At 47.9% G+C, this 10,274-nt stretch overlaps 1 protein-coding gene across 11 annotated transcripts; it reads right to left on the reverse strand.

The window, feature by feature from the left end:
- Positions 1 to 881: 881 nt before the first annotated feature.
- LOC119318691 (disease resistance protein Pik-2-like) lies at positions 882 to 10,022 on the reverse strand. 11 transcript variants are annotated; one of them, XR_005154209.1, is made up of 6 exons: positions 9,663 to 10,022; positions 6,466 to 6,654; positions 6,222 to 6,377; positions 1,951 to 3,518; positions 1,755 to 1,856; positions 882 to 1,338 (listed from the first exon to the last, which is right to left on the reverse strand). XR_005154209.1 is itself a non-coding variant. In XM_037593275.1 (4 exons), the coding sequence occupies exons 1-2, from the start codon at positions 3,818 to 3,820 to the stop codon at positions 2,817 to 2,819; spliced, it is 903 nt and encodes a 300-aa protein (XP_037449172.1). In that variant the 5' UTR covers positions 3,821 to 4,308; the 3' UTR covers positions 882 to 1,338; positions 1,755 to 1,856; positions 1,951 to 2,816. The 11 variants fall into 11 exon arrangements, 3 of the variants coding, with proteins under 3 accessions (XP_037449172.1, XP_037449170.1, XP_037449173.1); XR_005154210.1 differs by having other exon boundaries at positions 9,659 to 10,022; XR_005154211.1 differs by lacking the exon at positions 9,663 to 10,022 and having other exon boundaries at positions 1,951 to 3,254; positions 3,439 to 3,518; positions 6,466 to 9,652.
- Between the last annotated feature and the right edge of the window lie 252 nt (positions 10,023 to 10,274).

A 10,274-nucleotide genomic window follows, 5' to 3' on the forward strand; every position in this document is an offset into this window, starting at 1 on the left:
CACAATCTGGATCTCGTGGAAAATAGGGCAAACAGAGGCTCACTTGGTCAGATCTAACTCAAGAAGGAGGGGAATGGTGCCGAATAAGCTCACCACATGCGCAGCCACGACGGTGGATGAAAGCTCCGCCGCCGCCGACGACGAGAACGAAGATGAGAGCAGCAACCAGAAGCAGGGGAGAAGCACGTGTTCAGTCAGGCGGGGAATCGATGCACTGCCAAGTGGGACCCACCACCAGACGCACTGATTAGTTTGACCCCCTATTTTTACCTTAACCGCAGTCCCGTTGACGACCGACCCCGTGTTTTAACCACCTGGTCGCATTGGGGCTATTATTGCCATGTAAGACGGCGCATAGGAGCTATCTATGGCAACTACGTCGCACTCCTTCTAATTCACATGAAATGTGTCGCATAGGAGCTATTGACCCATCATTCACCCCATCCGATATGATACGAGTGACAAAAAAAATCGACAACAGAAACAATATCCTCTTTGAGCAGTCCCCAGTTCTGCTGAAAGACCCTTGCAGGAAAGCCATCCGGACCGAGAGCTTTAAGAGGTGCAATCTGGAAGAGAGCATCACTAATTTCTTGATACAAGCAAAGCTTGCATAAGTCATCATTTACAAGCGGTTCACACGAGGAATAATATGAGATGGATCCACCATAACATCATTGGTGTAGAGATACTTAGTGATAGTGTGAATCACTTCCATATTCTCAGTGCCAAGCTAGGGAAGACCCAACTGTTTCTCTCCCTCGAGACTAGCCAGATTATTTTTCTTTTTTTCAAAAAGGAGAATATCCCCCAGCCTCCAGACTACCCAGATGATAGGCCGGTTGCCTATTTTAGTGGGATAACAGAGGTGTCACGCCAGAGGTTGCAACAGGCTAGCTGTCTTAGTGAAAGTTGTATAAATAGACACATAAGATCGGGGTACTTACATACAAGATTTATTCCATTATTGGTTTGAACAAAAAACGGAGGGCGGCAGCAGCGGAAAGCCGGAAACACAAAAAGGAGAATAAGGAAAAAACAAGAAAGACATGCCGTGCCACACGCAGCCAACGTCTGGATAAGGAAGCAAGAGCAGCCGAGGTCATGGTTCGACTTGACTGTATGCTGTCAACTGAAACAACAGTGTAAGCACGAATTCTTACAAGCACCACCCCAAATCTTTTGAGACTTCACCTGCACATGACCACAGCATCATCTTCAGGTTTCAGCAATTTCGATGCCTAACACCATCAGCATCATCTTCATCTTCAGTGAAAGAGAGCATCCAAACACATCAGCCAGAACACGGAGGACAGAAATAATCATCTTCATGAAGCACTGCAAATGATCAATCGGTAAAGTTAAAAAAAATCAACAACCATATCATATAGCAAGTGTGTAATTAAGACCTTAAGCATATATAACAGTGTCCAATCCAAATATCCTTGAGAAAGCTATAAGAGCGTAATTGTAAGTGCTTTGTTCAAGAAACTACAACAGTGACACCTCTGCCTGGCTTGCTGGAGAACAGCGCACGTAAAGCAGAGAGGCTTCTTAAAAAAGTAGTAAAGCAGAGAGGCAATGGCGGTATAACTAATAGCCAAACTTAAAATAACTCTTGGCAGGGTAAATTCAAATTCAATATATGCAGAGCTCACATACTTTCTGAAAGAGCAGCTATCTATCTAGGGACACTGCGGCCAATGTAAAAGAAACAATAATAAATCAGGTTAAATACAGAGTTGTGTATGTACCTGCAGGGCTTGAGAAGAACCTGAGCGCACTCGTCAGTAGTGCGGTGATTAGTCCTGAGACCGCATGTAGCAATGATGGTATATACCGTGTGTCCGACAAACCTGAAAATACAGGGGCAACGGCATTAAGAGAGGTTGTCAGTGCGTTTGTACTAGTTGTATAAATAATTAATCATGAGAAGAATTAAGCACGTACGCATGGTCTTGACTCTACTCAAGTAGATTCGGAGGATGACTGAAGATCTTTAGACAGCTGATAACGGAAGATTAGAGTAAGGTGGTTGGGATGTGCGCTGACTACTCTGTCCAGAGAAGCCTTTACAGCGTCAATAATTTTCGTTGCCATAGGACTATAACCTAGGCTACATTTTAAAGTAGTGAGGCTGGAGAGGTTTTCGATCCCGAAATCAAAAGCAGGACAGATGGGAGCCTCATCTTCAGCATGGCGGTAAAACATAATCTTCAGTTTTTCTAGCTTGGGCATACATTTTGCCGTAAACATAAGATCCATCCAATCTCCCCGCCTCCAGTATTTAAATTTCCTCAGGCATCGGAACCCAGCTTCACCACTAACTGCCAACCTTCCATCTTCACAAGAAGGCTGTTTTTCCCTTCCTCCTAGACTTAGAGTGAGCAGAGCGGGTAAGGCTCCAAGAATACAGATATCTTCATGCCAGATTCCTCTCCCCATATCCAAGCGTAACTTCTGTAGGTTGACGAGTGATCCTACCCAATGCGGAACCTTTGGGAATATACAACACGATATGACAAGTTTTCGGAGGTTAAGCGGCGGAGAAGTGCACCATGTATTCAACAAGAAGTCGTCATCATCATTCCCCCACATAGTTAGAGAACAAAGGTTTTGTGTGCATAGTTTTCCGAGAGAAGAAGCAATAACTTCCTTGTCTTCATGGGCAACACCCCGATAATTAATGCACAGCTTCCTTAGATTCTTTAGCTCACCAAGCCCTTGCAGAAAGTTATATGACTGCTTGCAGGCGTCAACATGATCCAAAGTCACCAAGCCCTTGCAGAAAGTTATATGACTTCCTTGCTTGCATCTTAGCTATTCCATCTGGAAACTTAACAACTGTGTTAGTATGTGAGTCAAGAAGTAAGTGTGCCAGTTTGCCGAGATTGGCAATACTTGCTGGCAACTCGGACATCTTTGTATACCTCATGTCCAACATCTCTAAGCATTGTAGGTGTCCGATTTGTTCCGGGAGCTCGCTTACTGCTGTCCTGTAAATGCTGAGGTACCTTAGGTGAATCAGCCTCCCTACATTTGCAAGATGGTAGTTTTCCAAAAGACTGTTTCGTCCAAAGTCCACGACACGCAAATGTTTGAAGTCCATCATCGAATGGATATTCACCGTATTCACAAAGACATTAAATGATCGGACATGAGACAATATCAGGCTCATTGGCAAAATAGAATCCCCTTTCCCTTCAACTTGCATGGAGATACGGCGGACTTTGCCTTGTGTCATGGTAGTTAAACTGGGGACACCAACAAAAGTAACAAAGTTCTCTTCAATGGACTTGGATACTATGAAATCAAGAATTATATCGTGAACTCGACAACTCTTCCCCATATAACCGCCTTTCTTCACAGGTTGGATCAAACTCCTATTGATGAGCTCATTAAAAAACCTCACTCCTACCTCATATGCAGTATATATACCTTCTTTGTGAATGAATCCTTCAGCAATCCATCTTGATATTAGTGTTTTCTTCTCAATAATAGAATCTTCTGGAAATATACTGAGATACAAGAGACATGTTTTTAGATGAGGAGGAAGATCAAAGTAACTAAGTGACAATATCTTTATCATTACTTCGACATTATGATTCCTTTCAAGTGCACGACCAATTGAATCTTTCACTTGGTTCCATAGATGCTCTGATCTTCCTGTGTTAGCCAACAAACTAGCTATAGCAATGATTGCTAAAGGCAACCCATCACATTTTCCCAAGATTTGATTAGAAACTTTCACGAGCGATGAAGGGCAATCTTCTTCAGAGCTGAATAATCTTCTATGGAATAGTTGCCTTGAGTGCTCCATATTAAGAGGCCTTATATTATAAATATGGCCACCGATTGATGAATGACACGCATATGCAACATCACTCTGCCGAGTAGTGGTGATTATTACACCATTGCATCTGGTGATGGGGAATGCGTACTTAATAACATCCCATGTTTTAACGTCCCATATGTCGTCAATCACTATAAAACAAGCTTGTCAAAATCGCGATTTTGAATCAGATCGGAGCCTCAATGGTAGGATCGCAAATCGTAGAATCTTCACTATCAGGATCGTAGAAACGTAGATTCTAAGAACTAAAATCGTAGAATCATAGGGGTTAGTTTGGATCGTAAAGTCGTAGAATCGTATAAGATAATCACGATTATGACAACCTTATAAAATACCTGCACATGATTTTTTAGTAGTATTAGTTAGTATGATGTGTTAAAATGAAGCGTACAAGCAAAAGAAGGAGAAAGAGAAATTTCCGTGTTCTTGTGTTGATGCAACTCCATCCTCGTCAGTTAACAACTTGATCCAACAATGGAGACCATCCTCACTTGTTCTTGTGTTGATGCAACTCCATCCTCGTCAGTTAACAACTTGATCAACTCAGCCTTGGGTTCATCAATTCCAACAAGCTTCGATGCATGCTCAAATACAGCAAGAGCTCTAGGGTCAACGGTCGCATTTTTGGTATTGGAGAAGGTCTCACGACCCTTGTACCTTGCGTTCCTATCACCCACCTCAATGATCTGTTTCTTCAGATCCTGGATCTCCTTGCCGATTTGGTGGCGAGCTTTCATCTTCCCCAACTTCCCTAGCGAGCTCTTGATCTTGTCAATGAAGCCATCTGGCTTTTCGTCTTTGTCACCAACACTTTGCATGAAGTCATCGATGGCATCCTCCAGGTCATAGGACAGCTCCCGCACCTCATTCATCCAGACTTTATCCTGCAGATCAGGATCCTCCTCCTCCGACATCTTGAGGAGAAAAGCTTCCATGGCGGCGAGCTCATGAGCGAGAGACCTGATCTCCTTGCGCACACCCTTAAAACGCTTGTACTCGTTGCCGAGCAGGGTGGCCAGCTTCACCAGGACAGGTTTGAGGACCCCCGTCGCCAGAGTCACGAGAGCCGCCTCCATGACCTCAGAGCTCGAATGCACGGCCAGTGATCGAACAGGAAAGTTTGCGCCAAGTCTAGACCCTAAAAAGAGGATGGATTAGTCATAGCTAAGCCACTCACCCGAGGCACTAGTGGGAGCAAGCATATACACGAGGGAGGTTTTTTCTTTTGGAAGAGGCATATGATCACAATGTGCGCGCTTGCTCGCCGCCGCCAACCCTAGGCGCGCCCAGCCCTCCTCCACCCCCACCTTTCCTCGCCGCCGCCAGAGGCGGTCTCCGGGCAAGTCCGGGGCGCCGCCAAGGAAGGTGGCGGTGGGGCCAGCTGCTGCTCTGCTTCCGCGGGGGGCTTCGGATCTGGGGCGGCGGCCCCTCTGGTGAGGCACCACCGGCTTAGCGGCGGGCGGTGGTGCGGGCGTTTGGTTCCGGCGTTCTTGGCCGCGCGGGCGGCGGAATCTCGGAGGACGAGGGCGACGGTGCCAGATCTGGCGCCCCTTCCCCCTGTACGGCGTGTTCTCCCGCATCCGGCCTGCCCGTGTTCCATGGGACACCGGCGCTGGTGGTGCTAGTGGTGCGGAATCCAATCCGGGTGAAAGCCATGGCCGACCATGGTCGGCTGCGTCGACGGCGACGCCTGAGGGCGCCGTGTCCCTTCTTGGAGGCGTCTGACATGTCTGATCCCCCCACTCCCCCTTCTCCTAGTTCTCCCGGGCGAAAGCCCCAACTTTGTTGGGCGGCGGCGGCGCCATCGGCGTCGTATCCTTCTTGAAGGCGCCGTTTAGGGAGCTTGGTGGTCGGTGGGTGCTGTTGGGGTGCAGGTGGTGGCAGCGGTGGTACCCTCCTCGTCGTAGCTCTTGCTTTCCATCGCCATTGTATCTTTCCTCTCTGCAAGGCGGTGGCGCTGTCTGGCGCCATGGTGGCGTTGACAGTTGACCTAGCAAGGTCTTTGTGTCGGTGCCTACTCTGGAGATGGTTATGTGGATGACGGTGGCGGTAGCCTCGGTGAGTGCGCCGGACCGGTGTGTGACCCATTCCCGGTATGTGGCTGGGATGGGGCATCCGGCTTTAAATGTTAGGTTTTGGTGCAATGTCTGTTTGGTATTAGGCTCGGACATTCGGCACCCCTGCATCAAGGGGATAGAAGTAGCAACAGGTGTCGCCAGGATGGTGGTTCCAGGCTTATACTGATGTAATGCTTTGTAAGGTCTCTGAGAATAATTAATAAAATGGCTGCATGCATCGATCAGATGCAGAGGCCGGGGGTGATCCTCCTTTTCTAAAAAAAGAGGCATATGAGGGAGCTGGGGTGTACCTGGCCTAGCGGGATCTATAATTTCTTCACTAGTTGCAACTCGGTTAGCAGTGGGGTTGCAGCCGGACCCGTCGCCGCGCTCACCGGAACCGCGTCCTCCCTGCTTGCAGAGATCGAGCTTGATCTGTCAATAATTCTGCGTCGAAGCCGCCGTACCTGGTGGGAAAATTCAAGTAAGCCCATGCCTACACCTACACCCTGAAAAGATGAGTGGCTAATCCAAGTAAGCCCATGTATGCCGTACCTGGCGGGATTCGATCTGCAGCGGAAGAGACGATGGCTGCCCGCGTCGTAACCCCGGCACGTCGCCCGGCGATCGAGGAGTAGGGGTGAAGCTCGGACACCCACGGATAGACGAGGATTAGCGCGAGGAGAGTGGGGTGGAGGGATCCGGCCGGTCTGTGGTAATCCTCCACCAAAACGCGTACACAAACTGCAGGGCCGCAAGGAGAGGATGGAAGTTATCTATGCGTGGTGTGTGTGTGTGTGTGTGCGCGCGCGCGCGCGTGCGCGTGTGTGCGTGTGTGCGTGTGTGCTGGCCAGCCACACGCGTAGCTGACGCTGCACTTGACTTGGCTCGTCTTCCCGACCACGCGTACGCGAGTTGTGGCTGGTATCCGAGTGCCAGTCGTGTGCATCCCATTGTCATTGTGCAGAAAAGGAGTGGAAGCCAGGCATGGGCCAAAAGACTAAAAGAGAATGGACAAAATTCTCAAGATTGCGATTGCCACGACCATCAAGACCCAACTACTCCAGCATGCATCCATTCAGAGCATCTACAACCAGATACAACAAATCCGACACCTCAAACACCGACGTGTTCGCGGATAGTGACTGGTCATGTGTCAAATGATCTCTTACACAACCGGATACTATTAAGAAATCTCAAATCCATACTATTACATGTAACGTGAAACCTAATCTAAACGGAGCCGGTGACGATGGAACAAATACCGGCTCATGGGACTCGATGCACTGCCGTCTCCCATACCCTACTCTTTCTTGTCAGAGTCCGGAGCCGGTGACGTCCACCACGACGGGATAGTAGTGCCCGGGCTGGCCGTGCACCATACGGGGCACTGGAGAATGCAACTCCGCCTCGCCAACGTACACCGCCGTGAGAGCTGCCATTGCCTCCCGTGCCCACCGCCTCGCACGGCGGGCACGCCGCACCATACTTGCGTCGGACGACACCCATCCATTCACTTCCACTTCTGCGCACCAACGAAGCGGTTGCGCATCCACCAAACCGTTCCGACGCAAAACAGACCGCACTGCCTCCGGTGACACAATCGCACCGGATCCATGCGCCATTTGGGCGGACGCAATGCATTCCCGACGGAAGGAGTAAGAGCGTTGCCGTCGGGCGGCCTCCTTTCGGGAGCTGCAGAGCGCAAGGCGGACAGTCATCTCCTCCTCCCGAGAGCAGCGGATCAATGGATCTAGAGGTATAGGACTCGGATCGGCTATCCGCCATGTTGGAGAAGGTAGGAGATTGTCGGACATGAGCTTGAGTGGCCGGATTGTTTATTAGTAGTAATTAATAACCCAGTAATTTGGAAACTAGTGACAGGCAGATGGAAATTTTAAAAATAGGAAGGACGCTAACTACAATGGCGTCCAGACCTGGATGCTATCGAGGACAGCGTCCAAGTTTGGACGCTATTAGTAACTGTGTCCAGTCAAGTGCTTCGCCTAGCCACGAGATCCGACTAAACCGAGTCTTTCCTAATGACAGACAGAAGTTACGTGAGGTTTAAAACCGTAGGACGAATGCAGTCTTCGCTCCTGGATCTCGCCATACGGTAAGCAATCTCTGGCAGCCAGCAACGCCGATCATCACAGGAGTACGGATGCAGTCTTCGCTCCTAGACCTCACCATACGGTAAGCAATCTCTGGCAGTCGGCAACGCCGATCATCACAAGAGCTACATGGTCTCATCAGTCGCTCGCCATTAGGATTCTCCAATTGATTTTGTGCTTGGTTCATGTTAGTTGTTGTACTGTTCTATCGAATCTCCTTTGTCTTAATCTTCTATGCAATTGATACAATGGTTTACAAGTAGACACTATATATGATTGGATTGTTATTCCTGAATTATGGTCCTTAATTGGCTGGTTTGTGAGAAACCAAAATTTCAGTCATGAGTCTATGGTAGATCAATTTGAAATTTTGATATTTACTTGTTGCATGTTCATGTTTGTAGGTGCATATAAGAACATGTTAATCGTTCTGGTTTACGTGGATGGTGAAGTGCAACATGGATCTATGGGTGTGGATTATACCATTCCTCCCAAATTAACATTTCCAGTGTCCGAGAATACTACTTTTGAAGATATCAAGAGTGAGACATGTCGAGGACTTGGACATGTTAATGTCAGTGCTCAAACAAACCTGAATATCCAAGCTCGCTTTGATATTGGAGCTCCTGGACCACATTATTTTCAGTTAATTCCAATATATGAGGAAAGAGGATGGAACATGATTTTTGAGAAGACCAAGTTCCGGACAACGTGGCAAGTGATAGAGTTATATGTTAACATCACGCCAAATCAAAACATGTTGATCCAAGTCAGCGGTGGAAGCAACATACCAATAATTGAAAGTCAATCACAAAGGTATGCAAGTGCAGTGCACTCGTCATTGCATCAAACATCTATCAGTGGTTTTCCAAATTCTAGTTCACGTGGTCCTGACTTTGACATGGCACATGCTCCATCTTATACTCATGGTACTGTGACAAATGATTTTCCAACAAGTACTGCCAATGACCCATATGATCAGGAGGATACAGAGCCAGAGGAGGATTCTATGGGACATGATGATGACGATGAGCATGATTCTGGTGCCGCACCTACCCAGAGTTCAGACGAAGATCCAGAACCAAGAGTTATGCATCATGTTAATGCATTTCCATTCATGCGTACATGTGGACAGAATGGTGTGAGAGCCTTTGGTGACATATCTATACTAACAGAGATGACAGCAAATGAAAGTTTTTTTGGATGCAAGAAGCACTTTCAAAGCCTATTGTCAGAGCAGCAAATTTTTGATTCAAAAGAGCACCTAAAAATTGTGATTGGTGAATTTCACATAAACATGAACCTGGAAGTGAAGTATAGCACAAGCAGTCAATCTAAACTTGTAGCAGAGTGTATTGATGACAGTTGCATGTGGAGGTTGTATGCAATACCAACAAAAATTGGTTGCAATACCAATCTAAACTGTCAACTACATACAAGTACCAGGTTGCACACTTACACTCATGAAAATTCAGGAATAGACATTTTTTTTGGCGCAGTATCAATACCAATCTATTAATCAGAAGAAGAGACAAATACCATGCAATACATAGATATCTGCTAGCATCTACTGTAGTGTGCTATTCAATTGGAGATCAGGAAGAACATACAATTTGAGGGGAAAATAACAGTACCTACCGTCCTGTGCTCCGGCGGGTAACGATTGAGGCTGCGAGGAATGCAGGGACGAGGAACGGAACAGATGTGGTGACCGCGGTCGAGAGAAGAGAGAAGGGCCGTCAACTCCGCCAATCTCGCCGTGGTGGCGCAACCTACTTCGACAGTGAGGAGGTGGACGAGGGGATTACATGGAGGCGGCCTTGAGGAGTTTGGCAAGAGATGAGGTGGCGGGCGGAGGCGGCCGTGGATAGGTGGTCGCGGGGATCAGAGGTGGAGGGCGGAGGCGGCGGCCATGGATATGTGCTCGCGGGGACGAGAGGTCGAGGGCGGCGGCGGCCATGGATAAGTGGCCAAGGCGATAATGGGCCAAAGCTGCTGGATTGCGGATGGGGCCCAACCTAACGGTGGCCGTGATCGATGCTAGGGTCCCGATCTGGACGTCGCTTATACTAGCGTCTGCGTGTGGACACTGTAATGCCTAGTGTTCTTCCTATTTCTCAAATTAGGAATTATCCTTTCCTTGTTTCCTAATTCCGTGATTATTAATTACTATTAATAAAAAATTCAGCTTGAGTGGTGGAGTGGACTGGAGGAAAGTGGAGTGGAGTGGCAAGAGTTTGGTCCGGCGAG

The sequence above is a fragment of the Triticum dicoccoides genome, chromosome 6A (assembly GCF_002162155.2).
Source record: "Triticum dicoccoides isolate Atlit2015 ecotype Zavitan chromosome 6A, WEW_v2.0, whole genome shotgun sequence".
Lineage (NCBI taxonomy): Eukaryota > Viridiplantae > Streptophyta > Magnoliopsida > Poales > Poaceae > Triticum > Triticum dicoccoides.

Excerpts from the sequence above, each read along its gene's own strand:
- LOC119318691 (XM_037593273.1), bottom strand. The coding sequence starts at position 3,820 with ATGGAGCACTCAAGGCAACTATTCCATAGAAGATTATTCAGCTCTGAA.